The sequence below is a fragment of the Homalodisca vitripennis genome, chromosome 7 (assembly GCF_021130785.1).
Source record: "Homalodisca vitripennis isolate AUS2020 chromosome 7, UT_GWSS_2.1, whole genome shotgun sequence".
In the NCBI taxonomy this organism is placed as follows: Eukaryota; Metazoa; Arthropoda; class Insecta; order Hemiptera; family Cicadellidae; genus Homalodisca; species Homalodisca vitripennis.
Window position 1 is genome coordinate 56,314,364 of NC_060213.1, and position 20,004 is coordinate 56,334,367.

The window sequence follows — 20,004 nt, forward strand, 5'->3', positions numbered from 1 at the left end:
TTCATAGTCTGACTTCATTACCTTTTAACGCTGCATTGTTTTTCAATTTTTCAATTTCAATTATAGTTTGAAATAGAAAACCTTTTTCTTTTAAATTATAAAAACTTTATTGTTTAAAAATTATTTTAGAAAAATTATTGAAAACATCATTCGTTTTATTTCATTTATTTATTTAATGTAAGTTTCCTTATTCTATGTCATACAGGAAAGAAAAAATATATATAAATAAATAAACTAATATTTAAAAAAGTATATAAAAAATGAACGTTTCTAAATTTATTATTAGTCCTTAATAACTACTTCCTTCAAACCGGAGCCTATTGATTTGATAGCTAAATTTGTAAAACACAGCACTAGGTTGTCACTTTGAGAGATTACCTATTACAAATACCTATCTGGTGAAGGACCAATCGGTCTGGCAGCTAAATAGGAGAATGTAAGCAGGCACCGCAAGTGAAATTCTAGTACAGACTTTGATAAAAGACCGATCGGTCTCACAGCTAATTTAGGAGACCTCAAACAAGCACTACATTACCACTTTGAGTGAAAGCTAAGTTGAGTGGTGACGGACCGATCGGACTGGTGACTAAACTAGGAGTCATCAAACAGTCACTGTGCTGCGGTTTGAAGTTTATCGACTACAAGTCACAGTCAGTTGGTAGATTGTAGCAACTAAAATATATTTAAATCGGGGACTTCATTTGTTCCATAATAGATAACCGAAACGCATGTTCTTCCAATCATTTAATTATATAGCTTAAAAATATTAAGAGTAATTATTTAATGTGTATAAAAATCCACATCACTACAGGTCTCGGAATGATCAACACGTAATTAAAATATATAACGTGTTCTTTAAACTGCAAATTGTAACAAATGGCTCCTCTCAAATAACTTTGTGTTCAGTTCCATTGGTCTGGCTTGATTTTATGTTCTGGTTTTATAAAAATGGAAGAAAAGAAAAGTATTTTTGTCCACAGAATAACGGAAGTAAATAACTAACTTGTGTAGTAAAATAATACTGAAACAGCTGTTCATTCTTGTAGTAAGAATTTATAAATTACGTGACATGAAATACGTGAAGTTGCCGGAGAACTGGAGTGGAAAACAAGAACTGTCAAGAATCAGAACATCCCTAAAAGAAGTGTTCCCTAAAATGACTTGATATCAATTTAGCTCATGTAGCGGTTCAATACTTTCTTCCTCATATGTCGTAATAATCACCTTTAAAATTGTATGAAATATATTACTTCTTTATACATTTATTTCTTGGTAAACCAATTTTTACTACAAGTAAATTAAGCTAATGTCATTTATAAAAATTAAAATATTATAATTTCTATTTATACAAAGTCATAAAGCTAAATAAAACTCATAATACTCATAAAGTGTAATACTCGAGGAATTTAACTCTCGGTTAGTTTTACATCTTCTTTTTAACATTAATATACTAACATCATTAACATTGTTAAAGGTGTTTCCCTTTCTTGGAGATAATGGACGATTTTAAACTTTATGACGGAATTTAGTATATTATTATACTATACTTTCAAAGATCGGTTAAAAATAACAAATAGTAGTTTTAAGGTTGAACTAAATTAATTAAAATAGAGAACTGTGACACATGTGTTAAACAATGTATGTTCAACGCCTTATCGATCTCAACAATAGGGATACGTAAAAATACACAAAAAAGACCTGCAACTGGTCTCTTCGTTAGGTACATAAATAACGTAACTCATTTACTGCAAAATGAATTAAATTGAAAAGTATTTGTGAACGCCTCACCAAAAATCCTGCTACCGTCGCAAATCCTTCATTTGCCAAAGCAACCGCTTACACTAAGTTTTTCAGTTATTACGGCTATCTTTGAGTTTTGCGTTATAGTTTTGAAATAAAAAAACACAATAAAATAATACTTCTGGCTCATTTGGAAGATATATTTCGATTTTGTGACAAGTGAGAAATAATTTATTCTAACAGGATTAATAGTTACTCAATAACTCGAAAACTGAACAAGATACAAAACAATGATTACAACAAAAATAATTTTCATAAGCATTCCGAAACGCTTTTTGTATTTGTCTAGATTTATAATTATAACGGAGTTGTGAATATTTTTAAAGTTTTAATGGCCGCCATTGATGAGACAAAATAGCGTACCAAGCCGGACGCTGAACTTGTTCGAGATATTTATAAGATCAGTTTTTGTTTGAACGTGTTTCAGCATTCATTTTCACCATTACTTGATAATCGAAAGAACGTGGATTTACGAGTAATCGATGTCTCAAAAACCTTTCCAGATACATAAAAATTATTATGTCAAAAATAGATTATTTTTACGACCGTACGTTAAAAGAAAGTAGTGTATCAGTCTAGCCAATGAACTCAATCGATATAATTATATAATTTATTTTTATTTATTACTAAGTTTGGATATTTTTATTTTTAGGAACAGTTATTGTTTCCACTAGCAGCGTTATATAACTATATATTAATTAAATTTATATAAACAGAAATTATCTAACTTAATTTCAATCAAGATGAAATCACAAAAAGAACTTGTTCCACCGGGACTCGAACCCGCACCTCTCACTTGTTGGAAGGGCGTGCTACCACTGAGCCCTTAATTTTTACGATTAAATTATTTAAAAGTTACCGTTTTTTCACATATGTGTTGATATTTCCAAACTAACATATAACCGTATTTAAACATATGTGTGACAAAGGGTCAATTATAATAGAAGTTAATTGGTGAAAAGTAAGGCGCTGTAGTTAGTACTATCTCGCTCACCCGGCAATTGAGAGATCCGGGTTCGAGTTCCAGTGAAACAAGTATATTTTTAAAATTCATTCTTTATTGCAATTAAATTTAATGTAATTAATGTTAAGAATCTTTTGATAAGTATTTGACCTTCTAATCATATGCCATTTCGGTTATTTTAAAACATATGTGACAAATGCATAACACCACATCGACCTATCCATCTGTTTGTAAACGTTTGATCTGTTAATATTCGGACAAGCACATTGCAAACGTGGTGGAGCACAGTCCTGTTAAAATGCAGGCTCAAAAGCACCTTGTACGAAATCATTTAATGCTTGAACGATAACACCAGTTACCTTGCCATCAATACAGAAAAGCCCATCAACTAAATTTCCCAAAATTCCTGCCTATACGTTTAAGTTTTTTGGCTGTTGAGTACAAGCTCCAACCACCCAGTAAGGGTTACCGTTTACCCAATAATGTCAGTTGTGCTGTTTGACTGTTCCATTCAAAGAAAATTATGCTCCATTACATATAACATGTCTGCAATATTAAATAAATTCTCTTTTCAAACTGTCAGGATCGTTTATCAACAATTTACTCTTCACCAGTTATCAACAAATTACTCTTTTACTGAAGAGTTAATTGTTCAATCAGCAGTATTTCGTATGGGAGGAACTTGTAACGTTTTAACACTTTATGTACAGAATCTTCCAAAATCAAGCTCATGGAACATAGTGATTCATGTAGGTTTGTGGCATAATTTTATTAAAATCTTAATTTGAATTTCTTATATTGTGATAGCCGGGCGCCCAAAACGCGGAGCATCTTTTACATTTAAGGTAGTTGAGAATCTTTTAACTAAACGCCTAATGTATGCCCTGTATAATTGTCTATCTTGATAGGTAGCAATGAATAAATAAATTGCTTCATGGACGTTTCTCCTAGCTTCACCATAGAACAATATTATCTCTATTTCATTTCATTTTACCGAGCCATTTTTACTACAAACGAAATAAAACAGATAAATAACATAGTAACTGGACTAAATGTGTCTCACATACAAACTGGTAATCAATAAGAGATGACATGGAAAGCCCAGCCATTGGTATTCACAGGACTTCCAACTGGACTTTGGTGACAAACAACAAAATATAATAAATGCTTATTCATGGTTGTTGATAATTGTAATAACTCGTTGAACGACTTGGTGTCGTAATTTCTAAAAATATCTAGTGAGTGAAGTATTATCTGTCTTACAATAGCTTTAAATGTAACTTAATTTTTGGCGATTTTATAAAAAGATTAAAATTTAAATTACCCACCAAATTTGATACAAGCAACACTTAGAGAGTTTGTGCCATTCTTCTTCTATTTATAATCCTTTAAAATGAGATTTTCCTTGATAGGGATTCCTATTTAAAAATTTGGGGTAACATTTCTATACATTAAAAAATTCCACAATTGGCCGTATAATGGTAATGTAGTAATAATGAACATTTATTATTTTAACTTGAATTATAAGTTTTTATGCGGTCACTATTGAAGATTTGAACTGACCAATGAACGAAATAAATCAAGATCTGTTTAGCCCATAGTTTATTTAAGAATTGTTTATCAGTATTTAGTATCTTACATATCTGTAAAGGCCATCAATGACTTTAGTTGTTTTAAAAATGGTATGTCAACAGAGAAACGACTGTAAATAAAGGCGTTATTATTTATTTATTTAAGAATGATGTAGAACTGTTATAGAACTGTCTCTTATCTCTTATCAGTTCCTATAACAGCAGTACCCAATACAGAAGCAATAAAGCAGTTGTTCCCGAGCACAAGAACATATGCATGATATGCACATAGCTCTACATCGTTCTTTGTGTTTTAAACATATCAATTGTTATATAGTATCTTGTAAACACAATAATTATAATCATCTAACAATTGTGGGTCTTTTACAGCGGTGTGTTAAGCAATTACACAGTAATTATGTGATAAGTGCCGTGAAAAATGTATTATCGCTAATGTTAACTGGAAAATAGTAATTATAAAGCCTAAATCTTTTTTACAAATTAAAGAGTTTTTAATTTGTTGGTGTGTCTATGGTAAGTTATACTCTTGAATTATTATTGTTTTTTATAAATACTAGCAGTTTACAACTGGCTGGCTTCGCAAGAAAAATCCACATCCTTTTGAACAGCATACCAAACACTCTGTTGATATCAGTAATGATGGAAAATTAATCTACAGATTTGTTTTTGAATGGACTATAAAGTTTGAATAGCAGTATCTTGAGGTTCTGAATTTGTAAAAGTTTGTTTAAGTCCTTCCACTTTTATTTTCAACGTGTCTCTTGCAAGTGGCCTTTTCCCATCCCTATGGAAGTCTGCTTTTGTCCGTCCTCTTGATAACATTTCAGCACCAGCATCATGTTCAAATTATAGGCCGATAGACATTCTTTCTGCATTATCTAAAGGCCAAGAGAGTTTTGCTCTGCTAAGTCACTAAATATCTATCTTACGACAACATAGTTAGTGCCTATCAGTTTTTTTTTGCACTAACCACTAGTACGGTGTCTGATAACATCAGAGTTGCTGTGGACCACATTACAGGGCACAACTCTCACTCTTTTAGATTTTTGAAGGCTTTTGGTCATAAAGTATTTTTAGATAATTTAAGTCTATTAGAGGTTTTTAGTCATATACTAAATTGGCTCAGATCTTATCTGCCTGGGAGACGGCAGTGTGTAAAAGTTGATGACATGACTTCAGACAAGAAAATTGTTGCTCATGAGGTGCCCCAAGGATCAATTTTAGAACCTTTATTGTTCGTACAGTACGTGAACGGTATTTCCCCTGTACTTAATTAAACAAAGCCCATACCAAATGTATACTTATAATCTGCAAATCTATTCATACTTTAAAACTGACTTCATTGATGAATACCAAACTCAGTAAACTTTAATACTATTGAAAATTCAAATGTAAATTATAAAATTTTACCATACCATGATGAAAGATCTTGGTTTGACAATAAACTCGACTTTAACTTGGGCTTATATCATGTTGCGGAGATTTTTAAACAGATTTTCCAACGTATTCAATCACTCAATTCCACTCACCCTAAATACTTCAATATACCTCTCTTTCTCAAAACCCCTACTCTCTTATAACCCACTCTGTTTCCTCAACCGATTCTTCTATCCCTCTTCTTACTATTCCCCTTTCATATATATGTCCTTCCCCTCTACTCCTCTTCATGTCTCCCTCCCTCCGTCTCTTTCTTTCATAGTCACGGATATGCCATCATTTCGGTTCGACAGTTTTCATTGAAAACCGGCTTTATACAACTATTATCATTATACTTTTATTTACATTGTGGGAGATAAAATAAAATGCATAACATTTTTTAGACTTCTTTTGGAAGGGTGTAGTTTTTTAAATTACAATAAAACATTCTGTCCTAGAAATAATATGTAAAAGAGTATTCGATACTTTATTGAAATAAATCATATTTCACGTTTCGTTGTATTAAATCTGAGTACTGTGAAAACAACATTACTTCAATACGTCTATTAAAAACACAAGAGATAGTGCTTAAATGTATGACGCAATACACACTGCACACCTCAAACTGGTAAACAGCCATCGTGTTGAATATTGTATTCCATCCTGAAGCAATGTGACGTTAATGGTATATTCTCAGGGCGTGTTTATTAAATAGGCGTTCATAGTAAACATGTTCCACTTTATACTCCGTATTATATCCAAGTCTTCACTATGCGTTTTCTTAGGGGGTGAGTGAATCTTGATTAGTCATCACATTGTTTCATATGCAGTAACAATAATATGATCTTGATAGTTGAATATAACAGATCCATCTGACCTATAAATATATTCTACAGAGTTCAATGGAGAAAATAATTAATTCGTTGGAACTGTTTGATTTGCTCCGTTACAAACTCGGAGCAGTGTGGGTTATATTAAAGACAAATATTTGCGCATCCATCAGTTTCCTCAATTAACTGACTAGATTATTTGTGCGGGCAGTGGGTTGGCTAATAGTATGAATATTTTAACTGATATAATTTGATTCCCTTATTCACATAATAATAATGAAATCAATAGCATTTGGGGTCATTGAATAATTATATGTGAGAGTAAGTTCCTAATTACATTCTTGCATGAAGAAATTCTATAAGTCTGAGCTGAAAGTTGAATATTGGTGAATACCTTTGTTATAATGAAATCTAAAATAATACACCTAAACGATTCATACTTGGACAGTAATCTTCTCAAACTGATTGTATTGAAAGGAGCTTTCCATTGTTATCTTCCGCAATGACAGGTTGTTAGTCGTTATTACTGCGGGTTCATTGGACCTGTAAATTATCAGCAGTTTAGATCCACACGTTCGGAGAAATTCTCCGGCATTTTTAACTGAACTCACTATCTGTTTTCGTGGCTAATATTTTTCTTTTGTTTTCTGTTGTCTTGTATTCCAGAAACAACGAGGATATTTTAACGAAGGTATATCTCACTTTTCAAACTTTCTCCGATTTAAACATTCTCTTGAGAAAAATGAGCTATTGAGCTAACGTTCAAGCATAAGTGGATATATTGTTTATCGATCGTAACTTTAGAAGAAGTTTTGAGATGTATTTAACTCTTCTTTTAAATTCGCTGAGAAGGGTGTAAATTCTTAGTTTCTAAACGATCTAGTTCATATTTTTCACCCGTATTTTCTGCTGGGATAATTTTAGATAGGATCGTTTTCGTTAGATTTACGGAATTCTCACAGAATGTATTTATCAAATTGTAATATTCTATATATACCTCATAAGGAATAAAAATCAGTCCTTTTGACTTTTGAGAAAATGTTAATTAACGGACAGACGAGAATTGACGAATAAGAAGAGCTTATTTCCACTGGGTCTCTATACTTTAACCTCGGTAGTTGAAATGGTTTAATATAATCCTCTATAGCATACAAATTTATATTTTTAATAAGTTTGTAATATGGGTTATTTGAAAATTCTAAGAATCACAATCTATTTTGACTAACATCTTTATTCAAACGTATTGTAGATTCAACGTATTACAGTACACTTTAGTTATTTTCTTTATATATATATATATATATATATATATATATATATATAAGTAGATATGAATATGAGGGTTCTAGGACACTTTTGGGACAGTCAGAAAATCAATGTAAAATACTGTCCATTGAACCATAAACAAATCTGAGAAATCACGAATGTTAAATAACCGAATCTATAGCTGTTTTACTGTTCATTGTAGCTTCTAATTTCTTAAGCTGTTTTAATGAAAAAATCCAGAAATCTTTCGAAATCTTTATTCCACGAAGTTAATTGTAACACAGTCTTTATCTTTAATAGTCTTCTTTCCAGTAACAACCAAGTGTATATTTTTTCATTTTTGTTCAATTCTTTAATCTTTTTTTTCATCCAAAACAGTCAAAAATCTGTTTGGCAAGTGTACTTTACAATCTTCCAACTCGGCAATTATTGTCATCCCGAACTTATCTTTCATCTTTTCTCCAAATTCAAGATTCTATATCTCTTTTTTTCTTCCAAATTCCACTAATTTCTTATATTCTTTGAATCTTAGTTCACCAACCTTATTCAACTCTTGTAACCAGCGCCGCCATTTATTATAGAAAAATCTTTTAAACTAAATTTTAGTTAAAAGATTTTTCTATAATAAATAGAACAATCTGAAAACATTTGACCAGAAATTGTGCTGATTTTGTGTCAAAAATCACTACTTCTCAAAATTTAATTTTACAAATTTTTTGCTCTTTAAATAGAACAATCTGAAAACATTTGACCAGAAATTGTGCTGATTTGTGTCAAGTTGTCACAAAAACCACCACTTCTCAAAATTTTAGTTTACAAATTTTTGCTCTATAATAGAACAATCTGAAAACATTTGACCAGAAATTGTGCTGATTTGTGTCAAAAATCACTACTTCTCAAAATTTAATTTTACAAATTTTTGCTCTTTAAATAGAACAATCTGAAAACATTTGACCAGAAATTGTGCTGATTTGTGTCAAAAATCACTACTTCTCAAAATTTAATTTTACAAATTTTTGCTCTTTAAATAGAACAATCTGAAAACATTTGACCAGAAATTGTGCTGATTTGTGTCAAGTTGTCACAAAAATCACCACTTCTCAAAATTTTAGTTTACAAATTTTTTGCTCTTTAAATAGAACAATCTGAAAACATTTTGACCAGAAATTGTGCTGATTTGTGTCAAGTTGTCACAAAAAATCACCACTTCTCAAAATTTTTAGTTTACAAATTTTTGCTCTTTAAATATGGAGCGGAAAAAGATAGAGTGCCCATACTGCAAAAAAGACATTTTTGAACATTACTATACTCGACATTACAATTCGAAAAATCATTTGAAGAACAAAGAAATTTATAATAAAGAATTGAATTATTTAAGACAATGGGTTAAGGATAATCAGATCGATGGTCACGAGAAGATGTACAATATAGAAAAATTGCGTGAATTAAAGAAAAACTTTAAGGAAGATAAAAAAGAATCTCAATCTATTTAATGATGAAAAAATTCAATCAATCGCTGAAAAATTGTCCATTGAAACAAACGATAAAACTAAGTCTGAAATGATCGAAGAAATTGACAAAACTCTTAACGAAAAACCTGAAAATATCATAGATGTAGAAGTTTTATCCTCTATACATGGTCTTTTCAACAATACATTTTAAACGAATTTAAAAACGAAAATTTCATGTCAATTTACAAATATCTATCAATTATGAGGCCAGAGATTAAAAGTTTAATAGAAAAATTTCAAGAAACCGTTAAAAATATGAAAGGTTATTTATCTTTAGAATGCGAATACGAACGAACTTTAGTGAACGGTGAACCACAAACTTGTCCTATGTATTTTACTATAAAAGCGGATGAAATCTTCGATGTGAACGACTTTATTACTAAGCAATTTAATAAATTAACACATCGAGAACAAACGAATCATCCAAATTAAGGTTCTGGATGGACATTAAAACGCTGTAAACAATTAGTTTTGAGCCTTAATAAACACGAATTTATGAACGCAGGATCATATATCGATTTACCACAAGAGATCAAGGTAAAGAAAGCTTGTGTAAATATCAAAAATGAAGATGACTATTGCTTTATTTTACTCTATCCGATGTGCAATTGGAAAAATCAAAATTTCATCCTGAACGTGTAAAACAAGATGAAAAATTTGTAAATGACGAGATATTTTCTGGGTTCGACTATCCTATGTCTTTAAAAGATATACAATTATTTGAAAAACGAAGCAGTAAAGCAAAGTATAATTATCCGAAAATGTCTGTAAATGTCTATAGTTTTTGGATGAAAAACTCAATATTGTTCCGTTGCAAATTTCAGAAGTTTATGACGCCAAATTAGAAATCAATTTATTGTATGTAAAACAAGATGAAAAATCTCATTATGTTTGATAACAGATTTAAACAAACTTGTATTTTCTCAGTTATCTAAGTGGTAAAAATAAAAAATTTCTATGCAGAAGATGTTTAAGCCATTTTCTCTACAAATCTGGAGATTTAACAGATCATTTAGAAATTTGCAAGCAACACGAAGTTTGTAAGCCAATTATGCCGTTTCCAGGTCAAACAACAACATTTACTAATTATCAAAAGAAATTTTTCTCATCCCTTACGTTATTTAATATGGATTTTGAAGAGCATATTAGAAAAAATTCCGACATGCAAGAAACAATCCACAAAGATCGATTACAACCAAGATTCAGAAGCACATTCCTTATGGTTTTACTCTATATTTTAGTGTCAAATGTGACGAATCGCATGTATAAAACCGATATGTTATCGAGCCGAAAATGAAGACGATTTGCCTAATGTTCCTGCAAAATTTGTTTGAAGAGCTCAATAAAATATCAAAATACATAGCTAAAAAGTATAATTCTAAGAACAAAAAACCTATGAAATTGACCGAAGAAGAAGAATTAGCGTACCAAAATTCCAGTCTTTGTCATATTTGTGAATGTGAGGGTTTTTGATAATCAAACAAGAAAAAAAAGTACGAGATCATTGTCATTTAACAGTAAATTTCGAGGTGCTGCTCATTTATCTTGTAATCTGAATCTCAAATTTCCTCAAATATTCCAGTTTTCTGTCACAATATTCAAATTACGATACTCATTTGTACATAAAAGAATTGGCAAAACAGTATGGTAATGTTGATTTGATCGCAAAACACCGATGAGAAATATATAAATTATTCTGTAAATTCTGGATATGGGTATGAGTTTGAAGATGATAAACCAAGAAAGTTCATCAAGTTTTCTTTCGTAGATACGTTCAGATTCATGGGCCTCGTCTATAGAAAAGTTAGCTAAAAACCTCAAAAAAGATGATTTCAAGCATACAAATCATTTTATACAAGATGGTCTGAACGCAATTCTAGATAGACAACCAAATGACGAAGAAGAAATCTTTAAAATTCTATCTGGAAAAGGCATATTTCCTTACGAATTTTATCGACAGTATTGAAAAACTTGATTACACAGAAGAATTGAGAATTCAAGATTTCTATTCACTTTTGACAGACGAGAGCATATCTGAGAAAGATTATCAACACTATTTGAGCGTTTTGGAACAAATTAAAACAGAAAAATCTTGGAAATTACTCTGATTTGTACAATATCCAAGATGTATTATTGCTCGCTGATATATTCGAAAAAACTTCAGAAACATTTGTCTAAATTGTTACAAAACTTGATCCAGCACATTATCTGACTGCTCCAAGTCTCGCATGGGACGCTATGTTAAAATTAACGAAAATTGAGCTTCAGCTAATTAACGATATCAAGTGGAGATCGCGAGGATCCAATGTAAAACGTATACAACAGCAGAATGGCAAGAAACAATTTTGGAACTCACCATGGCTACGAAGATTATGGCTATATTCTTGAAGTCAAGTGGATGATCTAGAATACACAACATACAGATTACACGAACGATCACAAGGATTTACACCTCTTGCTCCAGAACATTTTAAAAACAAACTTTGCACAACACTACTGGATAAAACTGAATACGTTGTATCATTCGAGAAATTTGAAGTTCTATTTGGAACAAGGTATGATTTTGAAACATGTGAATAGAGTTATTGCATTCGATCAGAAGCCTTTTATGAAAGAAATACATTGATATTTAAACACAAACATGAGAACCAAAGCTAACAAGCGACTTTGAAAAGGACTTTTATAAGCTGATGAACAACTCAGTTTTTTTGGAAAATCTATGGAAAATGTGAGAAAAAGATGTGATATTAAGCTTGGAAATGAAGAATTTTCAATGAAACAAGCTAAGAAAACAAATTTCAAATGCTTTAACATCTTTGACGACAACTGTATAGCGAGTCACATGTACAAACAAAAGGTTAAATTTAACAAACCGATTTACATAGGATTTTCAGTTCTCGACCTCTCAAAATTGCTAATGTACGAGTTTTATTACAACCAAAATTAAAGAAGTTTGATCCAGATTTTGAATCTGTGTTACATGGATACAGACAGTTATTTCCTAGAATTGAAACGAGATCCTTTTAAAATTATTAAAGAAAATATAGAGGACTTTGATACGAGCGATTATCCAAAAGATCATGAATGTTTCGGTACTAAAAAATAAGAAAGTCATAGGAAAATTCAAAGACGAACTAAATAGCGAAGTTTTAGAAGAAATTCTGTGGTTTAAGAATCAAAAATGTACTCGTACAAATATCTAGACAAAAATCCAGTTAGGTGTAAAGGAATTAAGAGAAAGCGTCGTAAATAAAACAATAATAAATCGAAAACTTGAAGAGATGTTTGTTCGAAGATAAAAGAAGAAATTTAGGGAGATGACAGTAAATCAAAAGCTACAAACATGAGTTGTACACCGTTACTATAAACAAGTTAGCACTGAACGCTAAAGATGATAAGAGAATTGTCCTAGAAAATAAGATCGATACAGTACCTTATGGCAATAAAAATGAAGCAAAAATCTGATATATTAGATGAGTTAAATAAACTTAGAAACTTTGACATGTCAATGGAAGATGATTTGATTCACTGCCACAAATGCAAGAAAAAAACGAAAAATATAGATTCTAAAATCGTGCAAACTCAAAACGGATTGTATAGAATTGCAGCAAAATGTTCAAAATGTAAGACAAATAAGAGTAAATTTATAAAGAATCCAAATGAAAAAACAAGTAAAGAAATAATCTAAGAAATAAGGAAGAAATCGAGATTGAAGCAAGAGAAATTCATGCACCAGTACGAAAAAAATTTTAAAAAGAGAAAAATTATAACTTTAGGAATTGACGATTTATGGGCAGCAGATTTAGTTATAATGTCTAACTATTCGGAATCAAAATGATGGATTCAAGTATATGTTAAATGTTATTGATACTTTCTCAAATATGCTTGGTCAAGAGCTATCAAAAGAAAAAACGGCAAGGATGTTTCAAAAGCTTTCGAAGATATAGTAAAAGATGTCATAAGGATCAATCACAAACCTCCAAACCTACTTCATACAGATAAGGGTTTTAGAGTTTAAAAATAAAGAAATTTAATGATGTTTTGAGAAAATACGACATCAAGATTTATCATACTGAAAATTGAAAGAGAAATCAAGTATTGTAGAGAGATATAACAGAACTCAAAATGAGAGAATGAAAGTAATTTTTGAGATTAATAAAAACTTTAAATGGATCGATATTCTTCAAAAAATCGTAAACAATTATAACGATACAGTTCACAGCACAATCAAAATGAAGCCCAAAGACGTAGATAAGGATGCAGAAAAGGAGTTATTAGTAACCGTTTTTCAAGTATAATTACCACCAGAAATTCACACGAAGACTAAATTTAAAGTCAATGATCATGTAAGAATTGTTAGTAAAAAACAAACATTTTCGAACAAATATAAGAACAATTGGTCAAGAGAAATCTTTGTGATTTATCAAATTAATAACACAGATCCTGTAACTTATAGTATAAAAGATTTAAATAATGAAGAAATAACCGGAAAGTTTTATGAATATGAATTGAGAAAGTCAAAGATTTTTTCTATATAAATGGAGGCCCAAAAAGAAATGTACAAAGTGCAAAGAATTTAAATATTTAAATGAATTTTATAAAGATAAAAATAGAAAGATGGAATGCATTATAATTGCAAAGATTGTGAAAGGGAATATCATAAAGAATTATATGATAAAATAGAAAAATTAACTTTGGAAGATAAAGAATGTCTTAAATGTAAAGAAACTAAAAAAATTTCAGAGTTTAATAGTGATCACTATAGTAGAGATAAGAAAGACTCATATTGTAAAGATTGTGTAAAAGAAGAATCTTCATAGATTATATTAATGAAGATACTCATTGTGAATGTGGAAGAATTATAAAATGGTTAAATAACTATGAAAAACATTTACAAACCAAATATCATAAGTTAAGAGTTTAACATTTTTCATCGTGTAATAATTTTGTTCTATATAAATGGAGTATCAAAAGAAATGTACAAAGTGTCAAGAAGAGAATAGAAAAGACTGTTATTGTAAGGAATTATACGTTAAAATGAACAAATTAACTTTAGAAGAGAAAAAGTGTTACTTTTGTAAAGAAATTAAAAATATTTCTGAATTTAATAACTGGCAGTATAGTAAAGATAGAAAAGATGCTTTTTGCAAAAGATTGTGCTAAAAAAATTTTCAGCGAAAGTTATAAAAAACGAAAATGCCTTGTGAATATGAAAAAAAGAATTCTACAATGGTTACCTAGTTAATGCTAAACATTTACAAACAAAATATCATAATTCGAGAGTCTTTAACATTTTCATCGTGTAAATTTAGATATATTCTATAAATCAGTCGAGATTCTGCCAAATTTGTAGTAAAATGATTTCCGTTGTATAAAATATTCAAAGATTCTTTCATTTGGTTGTAGAGATTGATAGAATTTGGTTCGTCATCAATGAACAAAAATCTCTAATTCAGGATAATTTATTTTTTAGATGTTTTAAAATCGGTTGGTATTTCTCGTTTCTGAGCTCTGATAACGTAATAATGAGGCCATTCCCACATGTGATTCTTCTTAATTAACACAAAAACATGGTGTTTTTTCCTTATCAAAAATCTTTACAAACAAGGTCTGGTTTCATCAAGTCAATTTTTACACTTTGTTTTGCGATTATTTCCGTTTTGATTTCATCTTTAATTTGCAAGTGTTTTACTTCATCCTCTAAATATTTAATCTTGTTTTCAAGTTTTGTACTCACCAAGTTTTCTAATAGAGGGCAAAACTTCTTTTGTAACCCAAGTTTTGAAGATTTTTGCCTCTTTTTTATGTGATCTCAAAATTAAAGAATAAAGTCCTGATTCATTGATGAAAATAGTATTTTTTTGAAAGTTTAGAAGGTAGGGCAATCGAATGACCCACCTTATTTATTTCAGAATATGATAATTTATCATCATTATCAACATGCTCTCTAACTGCTTGTTTCGTATTTTTTCATATTCTAGAATTTCTGCAACATCTTTAGCTTTAAACCAAAATTCGTTATTTTTTATCCACAATCGTAAAAAATATGTTTGTTTTCAAATCTAAGTTGATTATTGAGCAGGTCTACAACTGATTCCATTTAGATAGAAAAGAAATTTAACTAGTAATTTTTTATTTCGAGAATAAAGGCCAGATTCATTGATAAAACAGTGTCAGGATGAAGATTGTTAAGGGGCCATTCGAATAGCCCCTTGTTTTTTTTAAGTAAAAATATTGAATTTTGTCATCATCATCAACTCATTTTTATTCCTTTTTCAATCTTAAATATATTGTTGTTTTACTCTCATTATTTAATAAATTTCCCTCAGAGTCTTGTATAGTTAGAACGATTTTTTGAATTCTTTTAAATATTTTTTCTAATTGGAATATAGTCTATTTCATTCGGTTTTTCACTAATTTTGATCCATAAGCAACATTTGGAAAAAAAGTGTACAAAATTTCAGATTCTTTGTGAAGATGTTCGGTATGATTTTCAAAACTAGGTTCAACGAGATTACAATGTACTTCAATTACATCAAACGGTCTAAAAATTTTTGGCGTTTTATTTCCTAAATATACCTGATTTGGCTCAATAGTTTCTTGAACAAACCCTAATAAATCTACAATAATTGCTGAAAACATTATTCTTACTGGTGATTTTATTTGAATTTTATTAGAGAGATAATTTTTTTTTGCATTTCAAACTTGTTTTCGTCAAAGTTTAAAGATTTATTCTGATTGTTTGAATGTTTTTAGATAATTTTTAAGGGAATTTTTTATTTGATCGAAAGTATAATATCCTTTGTTTAAACCATAATATTTTGTTATGTTCTTCTCACTAAATCCTATACAATAAGGAGAACTTTCACTAATATTTTATTACAAAATTGTCAGAATAAAAACCGCTTAAACCGATAAAATAATTTGATTCTTCCTCTAAGTGTATAGGATGTTCCAAGTTTTAAAAATAATTGAGAGCTTTCTGAAGTCAACTTGAACAGCTTAATTTTCGCTATTTAAATGGAGAAATTTTTAAAGCAAAAAGATCAGATAAAACTTCAAACGTTTGAAGAAAATAAAGAAAGATCAACCAATCAGATTGTTAATTGTTGGTTCAAGTGGATGTGGAAAAACAACTTTATTATTGAATTTTATTTACAATAGGTTTGATTCCTTATTCCAATTTGTATGTTTTTTAGTAAATCTTTAGAACAAGACGCCTATAAAAAAAACAAGAAAGATTTGAAAATATTGAGAAGAACTTAAGCAAAGAAATATCACATTTTTACAATGCTCTGAGGACATAGTTCCATTAAGCGAATGTAAACCCAATTCGTTAATCGTTTTTTGATGATTGTATTTTGGAAAATCAGGACGTTATTAAGGAATATTTCGTAATGTCTCGTCACAAAAATATCTCTTGTATCTATCTTTCTCAATGCTTTTCAAAGGTTGATAAACAAGTTATTAGAAATAATTTGAATATGTTGTGTGTTTTTTAAGCAAGATGATCACTATTCGAGAAAAAATTTACAACAATTATGTGGGATCTGATATGAGTTTTGACCACTTTAATGAATTATGTGATAAAATTTGGAAAGAAGACTACGGATTTTTAACTATTAATCTAACTTTGAAGCCTAAAAATGGTAAATATTTGAATAAATTTTCTAATATAAATGCTGTTCAGTGGTCTGACAAATCTACTTGAATAAAATATTTGTTACAATTATTTTTACATTATCTTTACTTTTTATTTACATTATGAAAATAACAGAAAAACGGTAAATCTGTTCACGTTCCACGTTTTACGTTCCACGTTTTACGTTCGTGTATTCACGTTCATGTTTTTTTTACGTTTCGTGTTCACGTTTTTTTACGTTCCACGTTTATGTTTTACGTTTTCGTGTTCACGTTTCAAAATTTTCCTAAATAAATGGCGAACGTAACTTCGGAAGAAGCGAAAAAACTTGATCAAATAGAAAAGAAATTAATCAAAGAATTTAAAGAACAGATTCGAATTGATGAAAAAGAACAAGAATTTATTCAAAAAATCAATCAACCTGTAACTTCTGCAATAAAAAATGTTGAGGGGCAAAATTGAAAATGTTTTAAGCGATAATCAAAATTTAATGAATTTGGTTCCAGTTGTACGACAGTTTGCCGATATTTCGATACCAGAATCTGAGTTTTTGAATTGCCAAAAATTACCATCGTCGACACCATTTAGACCTAGAATCATTGAAGAATCTACCATAGTTGAACCAATAAGTCCTGGAACAACGGATATAATAATTGGTGAAATTGGTAGAAAATTCCTTCCTAGAGCGAAGGATGACAAATTTGGTTTGTATTGGGATAGAAAAAAGAAAAGTTTTATAATTGGAAATTTGCCCGTAAATTTTGAACATAATGACATAGTTATTAATGAAAAAATGTACGAAGGTACTCAGGTGTTTTATGGAGATTATTAACAGGCACTGATGTTGTCCAAAAGACGGTTTATATTCTGAAGAAGACTTGAAAAAGTATACTACTGAAATTTTATGGAAATCTGATTCAATTTACAAAAAATAATGATCCATCAACTAAGAAAACCAAAGTCAAGTAAAGGTAAAAAATATCTCAATTTGATTAAACCAATTTTGGGAAAAACGAATCGAAGGATCAGGTGTAAGAAAATACAGTGATAATAAGATTGAGTACAGATATATCAACGATTTGACAAAACTCGATGGAATTATTAATTATATTTAAGCTCAAGAGAAGGCTGGAAATAACAATTTTTTGAATGAAAAGAAAGCAATTAAAGATTTTATTTCGAACAACACTTGACGAAATGATTGAAAAACCTGATGGAATTAAATATTTAAAACGAATTTTGCCGGCAATAAGTTCATCTATGATTGAGGGTAGTGGACTTTTGAATGATTTTATCAACAATTTACCTTTTGAATTACACGTACCAACTTATCAGTATCTGGGGCCTGGCACAAAACTCGAAAAAAGACTAAAAAGAGGAGATCCTGGTATAAATAAATTAGATCAAGCTGCTATGGAACACGATATTTTTTATGCAAAACATAGAGACACAAATTCCAGACATATAGCAGATAAAGTTTTGCAAGATAAAGCAATGGATAGATTTTTATCAAAAGATGCTAGTTTAGGTGAAAGATTTGTTGCGCTTCCAACAGCTGGAGCAATGTTTTTTGAAGAGAAAACTAGGAATGGGAATCGAAGAGAACTTGAAATTTTAACTATATAAATGGAGGTGAACGTAAACTTCAGCAAAAATCAGAAAGAAAAAAATAAAATCCGCTTTTAAGAAGAAAATACCCGTTAGTATTCAATTTAAAATAGATCAACTAAAAAATGGCGAAGATAAGAATATTTTTAACAAATAGACAATACAATAAACTCGAAAAACATAAGAAAACAATAAAGGAACCAGAATAGAAATTTTCTTATAATCATTTGAAAGAACTTAAAAATGGTGGACTTTTGAAAGATTTATTAGATTTTGGAGAAAATATTCCAGTTGTTAAAAATGTTGTTCCTTATGTTCGTAAAGCTGCTCCAAATCGTTAAAAAGGATGTGATTCCTATTGTTTGAAACATTTTAAATTGGTTAGATAAAGAGTTGGAAGATGTTACAGGATCTGGATTAGATGAAAAAAACTTTGAATTACGTGAAATCAAACATTAAAAAAAATTTGAAATCAAACCTTTAACATTCGGGGAATTGGAAGAAATCTGCAAAAATATTAAACATTTTTAGAGGAATCTTCATGAGAGATACATTACCTGAAAAAAGTTAAGAAATTTGAATGTGGAATTGTGAATTTAGACTCGATTATGGGAAGTGGAACGCATTGGATTTGTTATTAATAAAAATGATAAGAATGCATGTTATTTTGATTCGTATGGAAGAATTGAGGACAAACCACCTATAGAAATTGATTAAATATTTGAAAAAATCAAGCGTCTACTACAATGATTCTCAGATTCAAGACTAATAAAGAGATCCCCCCCAATTTGTGGTCATTTATGTGTTTTTGTTTTGGAATTGAACTGAGTACTGGTAAAGATTTTAAAGAAGTTTGTTAACAAATTATTACTTAATAAATATGGATTCACAAAATATTTTTGACGTATTTGGAACACAAATTATTCAAAATGTAGATAATAGTTTGAATTTTGATAGTTTGAGAAATGAGTTTGATAAACAAGTTTAGAAAATTTATTACAAAACCTTCCAGATTCAGATATGTTTGCAGTCGAGATTGATGATTTTTAAAAGCAGAAATATGATAACAAACTTGCAAATTTCATGAGTTCAAATGAAGTTGCTGATAAAATAAAAACATTGGAAAAAGAAGTTGATGATGGGTGTAAAAAAATTATTTACCAATTTAATGTCTCATATCGATAAAGCTGATAAAATTACTGAAGCGATCAAAGTTGAAAAGAATTATGTTAGTTTGGCTAATAAAAAAAGAATTGTCGGTGTTCGACCTGGTATTGACAAACATGATGTTGTTGTTAAAGAACAAATTTTAAAACCTCTAAAATTATCAGAAAACATCGATATTGTTTGATTTACATGATCCGAATGTTAAAAA

General features: G+C 29.7%; 1 protein-coding gene across 1 annotated transcript in view; it reads left to right on the plus strand.

Moving 5' to 3' along the window:
- The window catches only part of LOC124366719, a 59,933-nt gene that overhangs the window by 17,740 nt on the left and 22,189 nt on the right, over positions 1–20,004 (plus strand). Inside the window, exon 5 of the mRNA XM_046823319.1 lies at positions 4,753–4,869. Within this exon, the coding sequence (XP_046679275.1) occupies positions 4,753–4,869 (117 nt within the window). The remainder of the gene's footprint in view (positions 1–4,752; positions 4,870–20,004) is intronic.